At 54.3% G+C, this 19,307-nt stretch overlaps 1 protein-coding gene across 1 annotated transcript in view; it reads left to right on the top strand.

Moving 5' to 3' along the window:
- Positions 1 to 7,090: 7,090 nt before the first annotated feature.
- Positions 7,091 to 19,307, top strand: part of LOC145359993 (uncharacterized) — a 47,824-nt gene continuing 35,607 nt past the window's right edge. The window contains exons 1-2 of the mRNA XM_080214895.1: positions 7,091 to 7,171; positions 11,474 to 11,576. Of these exons, the coding sequence (XP_080071021.1) occupies positions 7,095 to 7,171; positions 11,474 to 11,576 (180 nt within the window). The 5' untranslated portion in view covers positions 7,091 to 7,094. The remainder of the gene's footprint in view (positions 7,172 to 11,473; positions 11,577 to 19,307) is intronic.

Here is a 19,307-nt window from a genome sequence, read left to right as displayed (position 1 = left end):
CCCCCCTCCCTCTCCTCTTTTAAATTGGTTCCATTTAGTTTGTGTCTCACACTATTCTCACTGTTTTGGCGATGTGCAGTGTTGTTACTCTGGATTACACTATTCTATATTCTCTGTCTCTTTCTCTCCCTCTCTTTCACTCTGTTGATGATGTGGAGATACCGGCGTTGGACTGGGGTAAACACAGTAAGAAGTCTCACAATCACCAGGTTAAAGTCCAACAGGTTTATTTGATAGTACGAGCTTTCGGAGAACTGCTCCTTCATCAGGTGAGTCAGTGCAGAATCAGGCCATTTGGCCCATCATATCTGCACTAACTCTGACAGAATATTCCACCCAGGCTCTTTCTCTCTCTCTCTGTATCTCTGTCAGTCTTTCTCTGTCTCTATCTTTTACTTTCTCCGTCTCTCTCTCTCTCTTTTTGTCTCTCTTCATCCCTCTCTCTGTGCCCCTCTCCCCCACCCCTCTGTGTCCCCTCTCTGTGAGTGAGTTTAGCGCCGCTCTGTCGGTTGTCTCAGTCTCTCTAGCCCCCGGTATCCCCCTCTCTTTCTCCCCCCCCCCCCCCCCCGTGTCTGTGTCTGTGTCTCTGTGTGTGTCTGGGGGGTGAGTTTAGCCGCCGCTGCTGCGGTTTCGCTTCGGTCTCAGTCCGGGGCCGCGGAGCTGGAGCTTTTCCCGATGGGAATCAGCAAACTGAGCGAACTGATCCGGGAGCAAGCAGCCGAGGCCATCACCAGCAAGAGCATCCATGCTTATGAAGGTCAGCCCGGGGAGAGGGGGGACAGAGAGAGGGAGGGAGAGAGAGGGAGGGGAACACAGAGAGTGGGGGAGGGAGACAGAGAGGGAGAGAGAGAGGGAGAGAGAGAGTGCACAAAGGAACAGTAATCCAGAGAGAGACAAAGAGGGACAGAGAGAGAGAGAGCAGGATCTGGGCAAACAATGGGGAGGATTGAGGTGTGCAGAGAGGGATGGGGGGGGGGGGGTTGCTGTGAACATTATCCCTGTGGGGAAGGTTAGAAACTGCATTCAAACCTCAGTCACACACAGGAAGCTGCAAATACTCTAACACTGTGTGTACAGAGAGAGGGGGATAGAGAGAGGGATAGAGAGAGAGAGAGAGAGGGGGGATAGAGAGAGAGAGAGAGGAGGGGATAGAGAGAGAGAGAGGGATAGAGAGGGGGGGATAGAGAGAGAGGGATGGAGAGAGAGGGGAGGGGGATAGAGAGAAAGAAAGAGAGAGGGGAGAGGGATAGAGAGAGGGTGAGAGGGATAGAGAGAGGGGGAGAGGGATAGAGAGAGGGGGAGAGAGAGGGGAGGGGGATAGAGGGATAGAGAGAGAAAGAGAGAGGGGAGAGGGATAGAGAGAGGGTGAGAGGGATAGAGAGAGGGGGAGAGAGGCTTAGAGAGGGGTAGAGAAAGGGGGAGAGGGATAGAGAAAGGGAGAGAGGGATAGAGAGAGAGAAAGAGAGAGGGGGAGAGGGATAGAGAGAGGGGGAGAGGGATAGAGAGAGAGATAGAGAGAGGGATAGAGAGAGAGAAAGAGAGAGGGGGAGAGGGATAGAGAGAGGGGGAGAGAGAGGGGTAGAGAGAGAGAAAGAGAGTTCACATTTCAGATCAATGACCAGGGGACAGTTTGCAATGTCACGCAGGAACGACAGAAAGGTAGCACAGTAGGCTAGCTCTGCTACCTCACAGCTCCAGGGACCCGGGGATTCCCCAGCTTGGATCACTGTCTGTGCAGAGTGCACATTCTCCCCGTGTCTGCATGGGTTTTCTCGGGGTGCTCCGGTTTCCTCCCACAGCCTGAAAGATGTGCTGGTTAGGGTGCACCAGCCATGCTAAATTCTCCCTCAGTGTACCCGAACAGGCGCCAGAGTGTGGCAACTGGGAGATTCTCACAGCAACTTCATTGCAGTGTTAATATAAGCCTACTCGTGACAATAAATAAACTTTAAGAGGTCAGAGCACTGGAAAATGGGAGATAGACTTCAGATGAGAATCAGGGTTAGAGTGAACATCACTGTTAGAGAATCTACACAGTAACAAGTTTCACAACACCAGGTTAAAACCCAACAGGTTTATTAAGTAGCAAAAGCCATGAGCTTTCTCAGCACTGCCCCTTCATCAGGTAAGTGGGAGTTGTGTTCACAAACATATAAAGGTACACACTCAGTTTACACAATACTGATTAGAACATGAGTCTTTACAGATAATCAAGTCATAAAGGTACAGACAATGTGAGTGGAGAGAGGGTTAAGCACAGGTTAAAGAGATGTGTATTGTCTCCAGACAGGACAGTTAGTGAGATTTTGCAAACCCAGGCAAGTCATGGGGGGGTTACAGATAGTGCGACATGAACCCAACATCCTGGTTGAGGCCATCCTCATGGAACTTTCAGCTCAGTGACTCTGTGCTGTCGTGTGTCGTGAAGGCTGCCTTGGAGAACACTTACCCGAAGGTCAGAGGCTGAATGCCCGTGACCACTGAAGTGTTCGCCAACAGGAAGGGAACAGTCTTGCCTGGTGATTGTCGAGCGATGTTCATTCATCCGTTGTCGTAGCGTCTGCATGGTCTCCCCAATGTACCATGCTTCGGGACATCCTTTCCTGCAACGTATCAGGTAGACAATGTTGGCCGAGTTGCAAGAGTATTTACCATGTACCTGGTGGATGGTATTCTCACGTGTGATGATGGTATCCATGTCGATGATCCGGCATGTCTTGCAGAGGTTGCTGTGGCAGGGTTGTGTGGTGTCGTGGTCACTGTTCTCCTGAAGGCTGGGTAGTTTGCTGCAAACAATGGTCTGTTTGAGGTTGTGTGGTTGTCTGAAAGCAAGAAGTGGGGGTGTGGGGATGGCCCTGACAAGATGTTTGTCTTCTTCAATGACATGTTGAAGACTCTGGAGAAGATGTCGTAGCTTCTCCGCTCCGGGGAAGTACAGGACGACAAAGGGTACTCTGTCCACTGTGTCCCGTGTTTGTCTTCTGAGGAGATCGGTGCGGTTTTTCACTGTGGCGCATCGGAACTGTTGATCGATGAGTTGAGTGCCATATCCTGTTCTTAAGAGGGCATCTTTCAGCGTCTGGAGGTGTCTGTTGCGATCTTCCTCATCTGAGCAGATCCTGTGTATACGGAGGGCTGGTCCATAGGGGATGGCTTCTTTAACATGTTTAGGGTGGAAGCTGGAGAAGTGGAGCATTGTGAGGTTATAGAACATAGAACAGTACAGCACAGTACAGGCCCTTCGGCCCTCGATGTTGTGCCAAACTATGTCCAAACCCAAGATCAAACTATCCCACTCCCTATCATTCTGGAGTGCTCCCTGTGCCTATCCAATAACCGCTTGAAAGTTCATTATCCATAGGCTTGCGGTACAGTGAAGTGCTGAGGTGACGTCCTTGATGGGAGACCATGCAGACGCTACGACAACGGATGAATGAACACCACTTGACAATCACCAGGCAGGAGTGTTCGCTTCCTGTTGGTGAACACTTCAGTGGTCACGGGCATTCAGCCTCTGACCTTCGGGTAAGCATTCTCCAAGGCGGCCTTCACGACACACGACAGCGCAGAGTCGCTGAGCAGAGACTGATAGCCAAGTTCCGCACACATGAGGACGGTCTCAACAGGGATCTTGGGTTCATGTCACGCTATCTGTAACCCCCGTGACTTGCAAAATCTCACTAACTGTCCTGTCTGGAGACAATACACATCTCTTTAACCTGTGCTTAACCCTCTCTCTACTCACATTCACTGCACCTTTAAGACTTGATTATCTGTAAAGACTCGCGCTCCAACCATTATTTTGTAAATTGAGTTTGTGTCTTTATATGCCCTGTTTGTGAACAGAACTCCCACTTACCTGATGAAGGAACAGTGCTGTGATCTTGCAGGTGCAGCAGGTGGTCAGGAAGGCGAATGGGATGCTGGCCTTCATAGCGAGGGGGATTGAATATAAAAGTAGGGAGGTCTTGCTGCAGCTGTATAGGGCATTGGTGAGGCCGCAGCTCGAGTACTGTGTGCAGTTTTGGGCGCCGTACTTACGCAAGGATATTTTGGCCTTGGAGGGAGTGCAAAGGAGGTTTACAAGGCTGATGCCGGAGTTGAGGGGGTTGAGCTATGAGGAGAGGCTGAATAAACTAGGCTTGTACTCGTTAGAGTTTAGAAGAATGAGGGGAGATCTCATTGAGACGTATAAGATGATGAATGGGATGGATAGGATAGAGGTGGAGAGACTCTTCCCGCTCAGAAAGGACAGTAGGACTAGGGGGCACAGCCTCAAGATAAAGGGGGGGCGGTTTAGAACAGAGTTGAGGAAGAACTTCTTCACTCAAAGAGTGGTGAATCTCTGGAATTCTCTGCCCGTTGAAGTGGTGGAGGCTACCTCGCTAAATATTTTTAAGACGCAGGTTGATGGGTTTTTGATAAGAGAGGGGATTAAGGGTTATGGGGAGAGGGCGGGAAAGTGGAACTGAGCCACGACAGATCAGCCATGATCTTATTGAATGGCGGGGCAGGCTCGAAGGGCCAGATGGCCTACTCCTGCTCCTATTTCTTATGTTCTTATGTTCAAATAAACCTGTTGGACTTTAACCTGGTGTTGTGAGACTTCTTACTGTCCCCACCCCAGTCCAATGCCAGCATCTCCACATCAGCGAGCCTATACACAGTGAGTGATAGTGAGTTGGAGGTGGAGACGATGTGGTGAACTTTCTGGTCAATGGGTGTAGTGAGCTGGGAAGATAGTGTGTGAGGCCCTGGGGACCAACCGTCCCCAAACCCCACCCTGGCATGCTTTGCCGTCGCGGTAAACTTCGCACCCAGAACAGGCACAAAACAGATTCAATATGAATGAGATTTGTATTTCATTAACGTGTCCGGTTCGGCTGTTTCTGACCCCACCCCCCAACATCCCCCCCCTTCGTCAGCGAGAGGTCTCGCGGGTAAGAATCCCTCACGGCAGGAGGTTTAGGGGGGATTTGAGGGTGGTGAGGGCCTGGTATGCGCTGCCTGGGAGGGTGGTGGACGTGGGATGCCTCACACTCTGTAAAAAGTACCTGGATGTGTATCTGGCCCCCCGCAGTATTCAGGGCCAAGGGCCACGTGCTGCAGATGGGATTCAGTGGGGGGGGGGTTCAGGTGTTTCTAATGTGTCAGTGCACACTCAATGGGCCGAACGGCCTCTTCTGCACCGCACAAACCCCACTCTGAGGGGCCTGACCGGCAGACCAGGGGTGATCAGCAAAGGAGGGGGTTCATGCGTGGTGGGGAGCTGTGCAGAGAGGATAGGCCGCAGAGCAAGCCATGACGGGGAGCTCAGTAAGAAGTCATAATCGGCACAGGATTGGAGGGCCGAAGGGCCTGTTCCTGTGCTGTGTTCTTCTTTGTTCTCTGAAGTCTCACAACACCAGGTTAAAGTCCAACAGGTTTATTTGGTAGCAAAAGCCACTAGCTTTTTGTGGGAAACTCATCCAGGGAGCCTTGATGCCCATGGCCCACGTTATCATAGGGGGGTTGCACTGCCGCCGATGATGGGGTGACAGGAGATCCCCCAGTTCCCTGGGAGAACGAGGCGCCTGCGCAATAGCGCCCCGAGCAGTCTGCAGCTGGCTTCAGACCCCCTCCTTCCATCCTTTCCACATGTAGGAAATAAGCCAATGGGCTCCAGGGATGGCATGAGCCTGACAGCTGGCATAAACGCAATGGGCCAAATGGCCTCCTGTGCTGTAAATGTCTTGGAGTTATATTCTTAGGGTCACAGTCAGAACCTGAAGATTTGTATTGATGGAGTGCTCTTCCTGACCACCCAGTGTCTGAAAGTGCTTACCCAATCAGTGCATTGTGTACAGTGTAGGAAACACAGCAAGATCCCACAAACAGCAGCATGGCAATGAACACATCAGCTGCTTTTTCTAGTGATGGAAAGATCCCCTTCCTTCCAGCGGATAACGCTGTGGGATCTTGTACATCCACCTGGAGGCAGCACGGTAGCACAGTGGATCGCATCGCTACTTCACAGCACCAGGGACCCAGGTTCGATTCCCAGCTTGGGTCACTGTGCGGAATGTGCACATTCCCCCCGTGTCTGTGTGGGACACAGTCTGAAAGCTGTGCTGGTTAGGGTGCATTGGCTGTGCTAAATTCTCCCTCAGTGTACCCAAACAGGCGACAGAGTGTGGCGACTAGGGGATTTCACAGCAACTTCATTGCAGCGTTAATGTAAGCCTATTTGTGACTAATAAATAAACTTTACTTTCAACTTTATCCATCTGAGTAGCCTACACCAGCTCCAATAGACTGGCTTACTGACAGTGCAGCAGTCCCTCAGTACTACACTGAATATTGGAAGGCAGCATGGTGGCACAGTGATTAGCACTGCTGCCTCACAACGCCAGGGACTCAGGTTCGATTCCAGTCTCGGGTCACTGTCATAGAACATAGAACAGTACAGCACAGTACAGGCCCTTCGGCCCTCGATGTTGTGCCGAACTATGTCCAAACCCAAGATCAAGCTATCCCACTCCCTGTCAGTGTGGAGTCTGCACATTCTCCTTGTGTCTGTGTGGGTTTCCTCCGGGTGCTCCGGTTTCCTCCCACAGTCCAGAGTTGTGCTGGTTATATGCACTGGCCGTGCTGAATTCTCTCTCGGTGTTCCTGAACAGGCGCCAGAGTGTGGCAACTCAGGGAATTATCACAGTAACTTCATTGCAGTGTTAATGTAAGCCTACTTGTTACACTAATAAATAAAGTTTAAAACACATTGTGCTCCAGCCCTGGGCTGGGTTTGAAGCCAGAACCTTGTGTCTCGGAGATGAGGATGCAGTTTATCGATTAGAGTGAGGGGTAGGGTTCACTGAGGGTCAGCATCAGCTGACTGTATTTTGGAACAATCTCTGGGATGGTGATGAGGATCTATAGGATGATGGTGGGGTCTATAGGATGGATGTGCCTGTGACAGTGTGGCAGTTTATGAACTGTGAGGTTAGTGGTGTTGAGACCTGCTCTGTGGGACTTTGCTGGGATTTGTGTTCTGTGGAGGATGTTGTACCCGGGGGGGTGACACACCGTGTTTCTGATCCCGTTTCCCAGGCAGAGTGATGGCGTTAGACGCTGCAGTCGTTATGAACCAGTTCCGCACAGCGCGCCCTGACAAACGTTATCTGCAGCATTTGAGGTGAGTCTTCCATCAATCCTGTGGGTGCGGAGAATCCCAAAAATCATCGTGGCTGATCCCAACAGAAACATCCCAGTGTTCCCAGCTCCCAGTCCGCCGGAGACCTGATACCCCGTGATGGACAGGGTGTCGGCAGGAGTCCGTGCCGGGGGATAACGGGCTGATACCCCCTGCCCCTCCTTGGCCATTTTACTTGTTGCTGCAACAGTTGCCCCCAGAGCTTACACATGGAAAAACTACAGCACAATACAGGCCCTTCGGCCCACAAAGTTGTGCTGAACATGTCCCTGCCTTAGAGATTATCAGGTTTATCTATAACCCTCAATCCCATTAAATCCCATATACTCATCCAGAAGTCTCTTAAAAAAGACCTTAACGAATCCACCTCCACCACCACTGACGGCAGCCGATTCCATTCACTCACCACCCTCTGAGTGAAAAACTTCCCCCTAACATCACTTCTGAACCTCCCTCCCCGCACCTTAAATCTGTGTCCTCTCGTAGCAACCATTTCAACCCGGGGAAATAGCCTCTGAGAGTCCACCCTATCTATTCCTCTCAACATTTTATAAACCTCTATCAGGTCGCCTCTCAACCTTCGTCTCTCCAGGGAGAAGAGTCCCAGCTCCCTCAACCTATCTTCATAAGGCATGCCTCCCAATCCAGGCAACATCCTTGTAAATCTCCTCTGTACCCTTTCAATAGCTTCCATATCCTTCCTGTAGTGAGGTTTCGTCCCCAGATCCATCGGAAATTCTCTGACCTGCTCCATTTGCAGGAGGAGCCCAGAAGAGAGATGCCGGGGTCAGGGGTCAGGGGTTAGCTGAGCTTTGCTCCTGACACAGACATGGACTTCTCTTCCCATACTGACAGGGAATTCCCCCCGAAACAAACCTTCCCCACCCCGCTTTACTCTGTATCTAACCCCGTGCTGTCCCTGTCCTGGGAATGTTTGATGGGGGGGACAGTGTAGAGGGAGCTTTACTCTGTATCTAACCCCGTGCTGTACCTGTCCTGGGAGTGTTTGATGGGGGGACAGTGTAGAGGGAGCTTTACTCTGTATCTAACCCCGTGCTGTACCTGTCCTGGGAGTGTTTGATGGGGACAGTGTAGAGGGAGCTTTACTCTGTATCTAACCCCGTGCTGTACCTGTCCTGGGAGTGTTTGATGGGGACAGTGTAGAGGGAGCTTTACTCTGTATCTAACCCCGTGCTGTACCTGTCCTGGGAGTGTTTGATGGGGACAGTGTAGAGGGAGCTTTACTCTGTATCTAACCCCGTGCTGTACCTGTCCTGGGAGTGTTTGATGGGGGACAGTGTAGAGGGAGCTTTACTCTGTATCTAACCCCGTTCTGTACCTGTCCTGGGAGTGTTTGATGGGGACAGTGTAGAGGGAGCTTTACTCTGTATCTAACCCCGTGCTGTACCTGACCTGGGAGTGTTTGATGGGGGACAGTGTAGAGGGAGCTTTACTCTGTATCTAACCCCGTGCTGTACCTGTCCTGGGAGTGTTTGATGGGGGGACAGTGTAGAGGGAGCTTTACTCTGTATCTAACCCCGTGCTGTACCTGTCCTGGGAGTGTTTGATGGGGACAGTGTAGAGGGAGCTTTACTCTGTATCTAACCCCGTGCTGTACCTGTCCTGGGAGCGTTTGATGGGGGGACAGTGTAGAGGGAGCTTTACTCTGTATCTCACCCCGTGCTGTACCTGTCCTGGGAGTGTTTGATGGGGGGGACAGTGTAGAGGGAGCTTTACTCTGTATCTAACCCCGTGCTGTACCTGTCCTGGGAGTGTTTGATGGGGGACAGTGTAGAGGAAGCTTTACTCTGTATCTAACCCCGTGCTGTCCCTGTCCTGGGAGTGTTTGATGGGGGGACAGTGTAGAGGGAGCTTTACTCTGTATCTAACCCCGTGCTGTACCTGTCCTGGGACTGTTTGATGGGGGGACAGTGTAGAGGGAGCTTTACTCTGTATCTAACCCTGTGCTGTACCTGTCCTGGGAGTGTTTGATGGGGGGACAGTGTAGAGGAAGCTTTACTCTGTATCTAACCCCGTTCTGTACCTGTCCTGGGAGTGTTTGATGGGGACAGTGTAGAGGGAGCTTTACTCTGTATCTAACCCCGTGCTGTACCTGACCTGGGAGTGTTTGATGGGGGACAGTGTAGAGGGAGCTTTACTCTGTATCTAACCCCGTGCTGTACCTGTCCTGGGAGTGTTTGATGGGGGGACAGTGTAGAGGGAGCTTTACTCTGTATCTAACCCCGTGCTGTACCTGTCCTGGGAGTGTTTGATGGGGACAGTGTAGAGGGAGCTTTACTCTGTATCTAACCCCGTGCTGTACCTGTCCTGGGAGCGTTTGATGGGGGGACAGTGTAGAGGGAGCTTTACTCTGTATCTCACCCCGTGCTGTACCTGTCCTGGGAGTGTTTGATGGGGGGACAGTGTAGAGGGAGCTTTACTCTGTATCTAACCCCGTGCTGTACCTGTCCTGGGAGTGTTTGATGGGGGACAGTGTAGAGGAAGCTTTACTCTGTATCTAACCCCGTGCTGTCCCTGTCCTGGGAGTGTTTGATGGGGGGACAGTGTAGAGGGAGCTTTACTCTGTATCTAACCCCGTGCTGTACCTGTCCTGGGACTGTTTGATGGGGGGACAGTGTAGAGGGAGCTTTACTCTGTATCTAACCCTGTGCTGTACCTGTCCTGGGAGTGTTTGATGGGGGGACAGTGTAGAGGAAGCTTTACTCTGTATCTAACCCTGTGCTGTACCTGTCCTGGGAGTGTTTGATCGGGGACAGTGTAGAGGGAGCTTTACTCTGTATCTAACCCAGTGCTGTACCTGTCCTGGGAGTGTTTGATGGGGGACAGTGTAGAGGAAGCTTTACTCTGTATCTAACCCCGTGCTGTCCCTGTCCTGGGAGTGTTTGATGGGGGGACAGTGTAGAGGGAGCTTTACTCTGTATCTAACCCCGTGCTGTACCTGTCCTGGGACTGTTTGATGGGGGGACAGTGTAGAGGGAGCTTTACTCTGTATCTAACCCTGTGCTGTACCTGTCCTGGGAGTGTTTGATGGGGGGACAGTGTAGAGGAAGCTTTACTCTGTATCTAACCCTGTGCTGTACCTGTCCTGGGAGTGTTTGATCGGGGACAGTGTAGAGGAAGCTTTACTCTGTATCTAACCCCGTGCTGTACCTGTCCTGGGAGTGTTTGATGGGGGACAGTGTAGAGGGAGCTTTACTCTGTATCTAACCCTGTGCTGTACCTGTCCTGGGAGTGTTTGATGGGGGACAGTGTAGAGGGAGCTTTACTCTGTATCTAACCCCGTGCTGTACCTGTCCTGGGAGTGTTTGATGGGGGGACAGTGTAGAGGGAGCTTTACTCTGTATCTAACCCCATGCTGTACCTGTCCTGGGAGTGTTTGATGGGGGGACAGTGTAGAGGGAGCTTTACTCTGTATCTAACCCCGTGCTGTACCTGTCCTGGGAGTGTTTGATGGGGGGACAGTGTAGAGGGAGCTTTACTCTGTATCTAACCCCGTGCTGTACCTGTCCTGGGAGTGTTTGATGGGGGGACAGTGTAGAGGGAGCTTTACTCTGTATCTAACCCCGTGCTGTACCTGTCCTGGGAGTGTTTGATGGGGACAGTGTAGAGGCAGCTTTACTCTGTATCTAACCCCGTGCTGTACCTGTCCTGGGAGTGTTTGATGGGGGGACAGTGTAGAGGGAGCTTTACTCTGTATCTAACCCCGTGCTGTACCTGTCCTGGGAGTGTTTGATGGGGGGACAGTGTAGAGGGAGCTTTACTCTGTATCTAACCCCGTGCTGTACCTGTCCTGGGAGTGTTTGATGGGGGGACAGTGTAGAGGGAGCTTTACTCTGTATCTAACCCTGTGCTGTACCTGTCCTGGGAGTGTTTGATGGGGACAGTGTAGAGGGAGCTTTACTCTGTATCTAACCCCGTGCTGTACCTGTCCTGGGAGTGTTTGATGGGGACAGTGTAGAGGGAGCTTTACTCTGTATCTAACCCCGTGCTGTACCTGTCCTGGGAGTGTTTGATGGGGGACAGTGTAGAGGGAGCTTTACTCTGTATCTAACCCCGTGCTGTACCTGTCCTGGGAGTGTTTGATGGGGGGACAGTGTAGAGGGAGCTTTACTCTGTATCTAACCCCGTGCTGTACCTGTCCTGGGAGTGTTTGATGGGGACAGTGTAGAGGGAGCTTTACTCTGTATCTAACCCCGTGCTGTACCTGTCCTGGGAGTGTTTGATGGGGGTGAGTGTGTATTTTGATGTTTTGTTTTTGTACAGCCAGGTGATTGGAGTATTTTACCGCACTGCTAGCCTCCTGGAGAAGGGGATTAAGCCGGTGTTTGTATTCGATGGACCTGCCCCAAGAATGAAGACTCGAGTGGTCAGTGACCCTGTCTCCAGTGTCAATCTGTGTGTGTGTGACAGTCGCTGGGTTTCCTCGGACAGTGAGATCATTCCCGGTTCTCGGAGCGCGGGATTGTGGAAGCTCTCCGTGTCCTTGCTGCACTGACACATCGCTCTGTGTCCGGTGATTTGTGGCTGGTAGTTTCTGCCGCAGTCTTTAGCACTGCTGCTTACCGGACACATTCCAGCAGGAGGTGGCCACCCGGCCCCTCTGATACTGTGCTGACCCTCTGGCACAGTCCCCCCCCTCCCTCAATTCTCTTACTTCCCTCAGTGTCAGTCAGACTGTTCAGATTGCGTGAAGCTTCCCAGCGCTCTGTGGGAGAGAATTCCACAGATTCACAACCCTCTGAGTTAAGGACTTTCTCCTCCTCTCAGGAAATATTCTCACCCCCCTCCTGAATCGTAGAATAGAAATCATAGAAACCCTACAGTACAGAAAGAGGCCATTCAGCCCATCGAGTCCACACCGACCACAATCCCACCCAGGCCCTACCCCCATATCCATACATATTTTACCCATTAATCCCTCTAACCTATGCGTCTACAGTTAATTTAGCAGAGCCAATCAACCTAACCCGCACGTGTTTGGACTGTGGGAGGAAACCAGAGCACCCGGAGGAAACCCACGCAGACACGGGGAGAATGTGCAAACTCCACACAGTCAGTGACCCGAGCCGGGAATCGAACCCAGGACCCTGGAGCTGTGAGGCAGCAGTGCTAACCCACTGTACTAACATGCCACCCAAATCTTGGTGGATCTGTCCCCTGTGTGGTGGGAAGGGTCTCTCAGTGTCCACCCTATCAAACCCCTCACCAGCGATCAATGTCGTTGCGAAATCATCCTCTCGTTTTTCGACCCCGGAGGACGGGGGCCTGGCCTACCTCGTCTGGTCTCACCAGGCAGCCCCGTCATCCCAGGAATCAGTCCAGTAATCCTCTGATCAACTCCTTCCGGAGCAGGCTGTGAACCGGAGTCTAGTCCCTGTGACCTGGTATCAGTGAGGGGGAGGTGAAGGCCAAGGGGGATTACCACCAGACTATTCATCCAGAAACTCAGCTAATGTTCTGGGGATCTGGGTTCGAATCCCACCACAGCAGACGGTGGAATTTGAATTCAATAAAAAATAGCTGGCATTAAGAATCTACTGATGTCCATGAAACCATTGGAAAAACCCATCTGGTTCACTTTAGTGAAGGAAATCTGCCGTCCTTACCCGGTCTGGCCTACATGTAACTCCACAGCCACAGCAATGTGGGTGACTCTCAACTGCCCTCCAAGGGCAACTAGGGATGGGCAATAAATACTGACCCTGTCAGGGACACCCATGTCCCAGGAATGAATCTAAAAAAGATTCTGTGGAACTCTTTGCCGCAGAAGGCTGTGGAGGTCACAGAGTGTCTTTAAGACAGAGATAGATCGGTTCCTGATTAATAAGGGGATCAGGGGTTATGGGGAAAAGGCAGGAGAATGGGGATGAGAAAAATATCAGCCATGATTGAATGGGGGAGCAGACTCGATGGGCCGAGTAGCCTAAATTCTGCTCCTGTGTCTTATGGTCTTATTATACTCCAGAATGTTTAGAGAAACTTCCATTTCTCGAACACCTTCCATCAGCTGTGGACATTACGAAGTGTTCACCAATCTGTGAGTTGTGTTTTGAGCTGTACTCACTGCTGTAATGTACAGATCAGTGTTGGGGCAGGAACTATCCACAATCTAATTACAATCGACATCAGTGATGTGGATGGAGAGAGTGAATGTTTGTGGCTAAATTTGCCGATGGCACCTTGGAGAGATCAGATCTGGAATACCGGGGACAGTATTATAAAAGGATATTGTGGTGTTTGGAGGAGTTCAGGGAAGGTTCACCAGCCTCATTCAGGAATGAACGGGTTATCCAGGAAGAAAGGTGGACCTTTGGAGTTTAGTGGGATGAGAGGTGATGGTATTGAAACGTACAAGATCCTGGGAGGACTGGACAGGGAGAGGACTGGACAGGGAGAGGATTGGACAGGGAGAGGACTGGACAGGGAGAGGATTGGACAGGGAGAGGACTGGACAGGGAGAGGATTGGACAGGGAGAGGATTGGACAGGGAGGGGACTGGGACAGGGAGGGGACTGGACAGGGAGAGGATTGGACAGGGAGGGGACTGGACAGGGAGGGGACTGGACAGGGAGAGGATTGGACAGGGAGAGGATTGGACAGGGAGAGGACTGGACAGGGAGAGGATTGGACAGGGAGAGGATTGGACAGGGAGAGGATTGGACAGGGAGAGGATTGGACAGGGAGAGGATTGGACAGGGAGGGGATTGGACAGGGAGAGGATTGGACAGGGAGAGGATTGGACAGGGAGAGGACTGGACAGGGAGAGGACTGGACAGGGAGGGGACTGGACAGGGAGGGGATTGGACAGGGAGAGGACTGGACAGGGAGAGGATTGGACAGGGAGGGGATTGGACAGGGAGGGATTGGACAGGGAGAGGATTGGACAGGGAGAGGATTGGACAGGGAGGGGATTGGACAGGGAGAGGATTGGACAGGGAGAGGACTGGACAGGGAGGGGATTGGACAGGGAGAGGATTGGACAGGGAGGGGATTGGACAGGGAGGGGATTGGACAGGGAGAGGATTGGACAGGGAGGGGATTGGACAGGGAGGGGATTGGACAGGGAGAGGATTGGACAGGGAGAGGACTGGACAGGGAGAGGATTGGACAGGGAGGGGACTGGACAGGGAGGGGACTGGACAGGGAGAGGATTGGACAGGGAGAGGATTGGACAGGGAGGGATTGGACAGGGAGAGGACTGGACAGGGGAGGGGACTGGACAGGGAGAGGATTGGACAGGGAGAGGATTGGACAGGGAGAGGATTGGACAGGGAGGGGACTGGACAGGGAGAGGATTGGACAGGGAGGGGATTGGACAGGGAGGGGACTGGACAGGGAGAGGATTGGACAGGGAGGGGACTGGACAGGGAGGGGATTGGACAGGGAGGGGATTGGACAGGGAGAGGATTGGACAGGGAGAGGATTGGACAGGGAGGGGACTGGACAGGGAGAGGATTGGACAGGGAGAGGACTGGACAGGGAGGGGACTGGACAGGGAGAGGATTGGACAGGGAGAGGATTGGACAGGGAGAGGATTGGACAGGGAGGGGATTGGACAGGGAGAGGATTGGACAGGGAGAGGACTGGACAGGGAGAGGACTGGACAGGGAGAGGACTGGACAGGGAGGGGACTGGACAGGGAGAGGATTGGACAGGGAGAGGACTGGACAGGGAGGGGATTGGACAGGGAGAGGATTGGACAGGGAGGGGATTGGACAGGGAGAGGACTGGACAGGGAGAGGATTGGACAGGGAGAGGACTGGACAGGGAGAGGAGTGGACAGGGAGAGGACTGGACAGGGAGAGGATTGGACAGGGAGAGGATTGGACAGGGAGAGGATTGGACAGGGAGGGGATTGGACAGGGAGAGGACTGGACAGGGAGAGGACTGGACAGGGAGAGGATTGGACAGGCAGAGGACTGGACAGGGAGGGGATTGGACAGGGAGGGGACTGGACAGGGAGGGGATTGGACAGGGAGGGGATTGGACAGGGAGGGGATTGGACAGGGAGAGGATTGGACAGGGAGAGGATTGGACAGGGAGGGGATTGGACAGGGAGAGGACTGGACAGGGAGAGGACTGGACAGGGAGGGGATTGGACAGGGAGAGGATTGGACAGGGAGGGGATTGGACAGGGAGAGGACTGGACAGGGAGGGGACTGGACAGGGAGAGGACTGGACAGGGAGAGGACTGGACAGGGAGAGGATTGGACAGGGAGGGGATTGGACAGGAGGGGATTGGACAGGGAGGGGATTGGACAGGGAGGGGACTGGACAGGGAGAGGATGGACAGGGAGAGGATTGGACAGGGAGGGGATTGGACAGGGGGGGATTGGACAGGGAGAGGATTGGACAGGGAGAGGACTGGACAGGGAGAGGACTGGACAGGGAGAGGACTGGACAGGGAGGGGATTGGACAGGGAGAGGATTGGACAGGGGGGGATTGGACAGGGAGAGGACTGGACAGGGAGGGGATTGGACAGGGAGGGGACTGGACAGGGAGGGGACTGGACAGGGAGGGGACTGGACAGGGAGGGGATTGGACAGGGAGAGGATTGGACAGGGAGGGGACTGGACAGGGAGGGGACTGGACAGGGAGAGGACTGGACAGGGAGAGGACTGGACAGGGAGAGGACTGGACAGGGAGAGGATTGGACAGGGAGGGGATTGGACAGGGAGGGGACTGGACAGGGAGGGGACTGGACAGGGAGGGATTGGACAGGGAGAGGACTGGACAGGGAGAGGACTGGACAGGGAGAGGATTGGACAGGGAGGGATTGGACAGGGAGGGACTGGACAGGGAGGGGACTGGACAGGGAGAGGACTGGACAGGGAGAGGACTGGACAGGGAGAGGACTGGACAGGGAGGGGACTGGACAGGGAGGGACTGGACAGGGAGAGGACTGGACAGGGAGGGACTGGACAGGGAGGGGACTGGACAGGGAGAGGGATTGGACAGGGAGAGGACTGGACAGGGAGAGGACTGGACAGGGAGGGATTGGACAGGGAGAGGATTGGACAGGGAGGGACTGGACAGGGAGAGGACTGGACAGGGAGGGGATTGGACAGGGAGGGGATTGGACAGGGAGAGGATTGGACAGGGAGAGGACTGGACAGGGAGAGGACTGGACAGGGAGAGGACTGGACAGGGAGGGGTTGGACAGGGAGGGGATTGGACAGGGAGGGGATTGGACAGGGAGGGGACTGGACAGGGAGGGGAATGGACAGGGAGAGGACTGGACAGGGAGGGGACTGGACAGGGAGGGGACTGGACAGGGAAGGGATTGGACAGGGAGGGGATTGGACAGGGAGGGGATTGGACAGGGAGAGGACTGGACAGGGAGGGGACTGGACAGGGAGAGGACTGGACAGGGAGGGGACTGGACAGGGAGAGGACTGGACAGGGAGAGGATTGGACAGGGAGAGGATTGGACAGGGAGAGGATTGGACAGGGAGGGGATTGGACAGGGAGGACTTGGACAGGGAGGGGACTGGACAGGGAGGGGACTGGACAGGGGAGGGGACTGGACAGGGAGAGGACTGGACAGGGAGGGGATTGGACAGGGAGGGGATTGGACAGGGAGGGATTGGACAGGAGGGGACTGGACAGGGAGGGGACTGGACAGGGAGGGGACTGGACAGGGAGGGGACTGGACAGGGAGAGGATTGGACAGGGAGAGGACTGGACAGGGAGAGGACTGGACAGGGAGAGGATTGGACAGGGAGAGGATTGGACAGGGAGGGGATTGGACAGGGAGGGGACTGGACAGGGAGGGGATTGGACAGGGAGGGGATTGGACAGGGAGGGGACTGGACAGGGAGGGGACTGGACAGGGAGGGGATTGGACAGGGAGAGGGGGACTGGACAGGGAGGGGACTGGACAGGGAGGGGATTGGACAGGGAGGGGACTGGACAGGGAGGGGACTGGACAGGGAGGGACTGGACAGGGAGGGACTGGACAGGGAGAGGACTGGACAGGGAGAGGATTGGACAGGGAGGGGATTGGACAGGGAGGGGACTGGACAGGGAGGGGACTGGACAGGGAGGGGACTGGACAGGGAGGGGACTGGACAGGGAGAGGACTGGACAGGGAGAGGATTGGACAGGGAGGGGATTGGACAGGGAGGGGATTGGACAGGGAGGGGACTGGACATGGGAGGGGACTGGACAGGGAGGGGACTGGGAGGGGACTGGACAGGGAGGGGACTGGACAGGGAGGGGATTGGACAGGGAGGGGATTGGACAGGGAGGGGACTGGACAGGGAGGGGACTGGACAGGGAGGGGACTGGACAGGGAGGGGACTGGACAGGGAGAGGATTGGACAGGGAGAGGACTGGACAGGGAGGGGACTGGACAGGGAGGGGAGTGGACAGGGAGGGGATTGGACAGGGAGGGGATTGGACAGGGAGGGGAGTGGACAGGGAGGGGATTGGACAGGGAGGGGATTGGACAGGGAGGGGATTGGACAGGGAGGGGATTGGACAGGGAGGGGATTGGACAGGGAGGGGATTGGACAGGGAGGGGACTGGACAGGGAGGGGACTGGACAGGGAGAGGACTGGACAGGGAGAGGACTGGACAGGGAGGGGATTGGACAGGGAGAGGACTGGACAGGGAGAGGACTGGACAGGGAGAGGACTGGACAGGGAGGGGAGTGGACAGGGAGGGGATTGGACAGGGAGAGGACTGGACAGGGAGAGGACTGGACAGGGAGAGGATTGGACAGGGAGGGGATTGGACAGGGAGGGGATTGGACAGGGAGAGGACTGGACAGGGAGAGGACTGGACAGGGAGGGGATTGGACAGGGAGGGGATTGGACAGGGAGGGGATTGGACAGGGAGAGGACTGGACAGGGAGGGGATTGGACAGGGAGGGGATTGGACAGGGAGAGGACTGGACAGGGAGAGGACTGGACAGGGAGAGGATTGGACAGGGAGGGGATTGGACAGGGAGGGGATTGGACAGGGAGGGGATTGGACAGGGAGAGGATTGGACAGGGAGAGGATTGGACAGGGAGAGGACTGGACAGGGAGGGGATTGGACAGGGAGGGGATTGGACAGGGAGGGGATTGGACAGGGAGAGGACTGGACAGGGAGAGGATTGGACAGGGAGGGGATTGGACAGGGAGAGGACTGGACAGGGAGAGGACTGGACAGGGAGAGGATTGGACAGGGAGAGGATTGGACAGGGAGGGGATTGGACAGGGAGGGGATTGGACAGGGAGAGGATTGGACAGGGAGGGGATTGGACAGGGAGGGGATTGGACAGGGAGGGGATTGGACAGGGAGAGGACTGGACAGGGAGAGGATTGGACAGGGAGAGGACTGGACAGGGAGGGGACTGGACAGGGAGAGGATTGGACAGGGAGAGGATTGGACAGGGAGAGGATGTTTTCTCTCATGGAGGAGACGAGAACCAAACTTTCAAAATAAGAGCCCTCCCTTTTAGAATGGAGATGATTTCTCCCGGAGTGGTTACTCTGTGCCATTCACTACCCCACAGAGCAGTGGGAGCTGGGTCAGCAAATACTGTCCAGACTGTAGGACAGATACTCCATTGACAAGGGGGCAGAGGGTACTGGGGCAATGAGGAAAGAAAATTGAGGCTCAGTCACAACAGCCATGCTCTTACCAGATGGGGTAGCAGATTTGAGGGGCTGAATGGCCTCCTCCTGCTTGTAGTTATTATGTTAATATGTTTAATTTACACTCCCACAAACAGCAGTGTGACAGTGAGCAGCTGATCTGTTTATAAAGATGCCCTGGTTTTCTCCCACAGTCCCCAGGTGTGTAGGGTAGGGGGATTGGCCTTGATAGCGCACGATGTGATTGGGATAGTATGGAGGGTGGGCCCCTGAATGGCATGCTCTTTCAGAGACTCAGTACAGACTCAATGGGCCGAACGGCCTCTTCCAGCACTGTTGGGTTCTCAGACTCTCTGACAGGCAGTGTGAGGCCTGGATGGACTGAGAATCCCTCAGCCCCCTCGTCTCCCTCCACCTCCCCAGCCCCTCCGCCTCAGCCCGGAGTCCCGGTCTGCTCCACATGTACCAGTGAGAGGGGCTGTGCAATGCAGAGGATACAGCCTGACGGGG

This window comes from Carcharhinus amblyrhynchos, chromosome 2 (genome assembly GCF_965287045.1).
Source record: "Carcharhinus amblyrhynchos chromosome 2, sCarAmb.v2.hapA, whole genome shotgun sequence".
Lineage (NCBI taxonomy): Eukaryota > Metazoa > Chordata > Chondrichthyes > Carcharhiniformes > Carcharhinidae > Carcharhinus > Carcharhinus amblyrhynchos.
The sequence above is the reverse complement of the archived record's forward strand: the minus strand, read 5'-3'. Positions and strand labels throughout refer to the sequence as shown.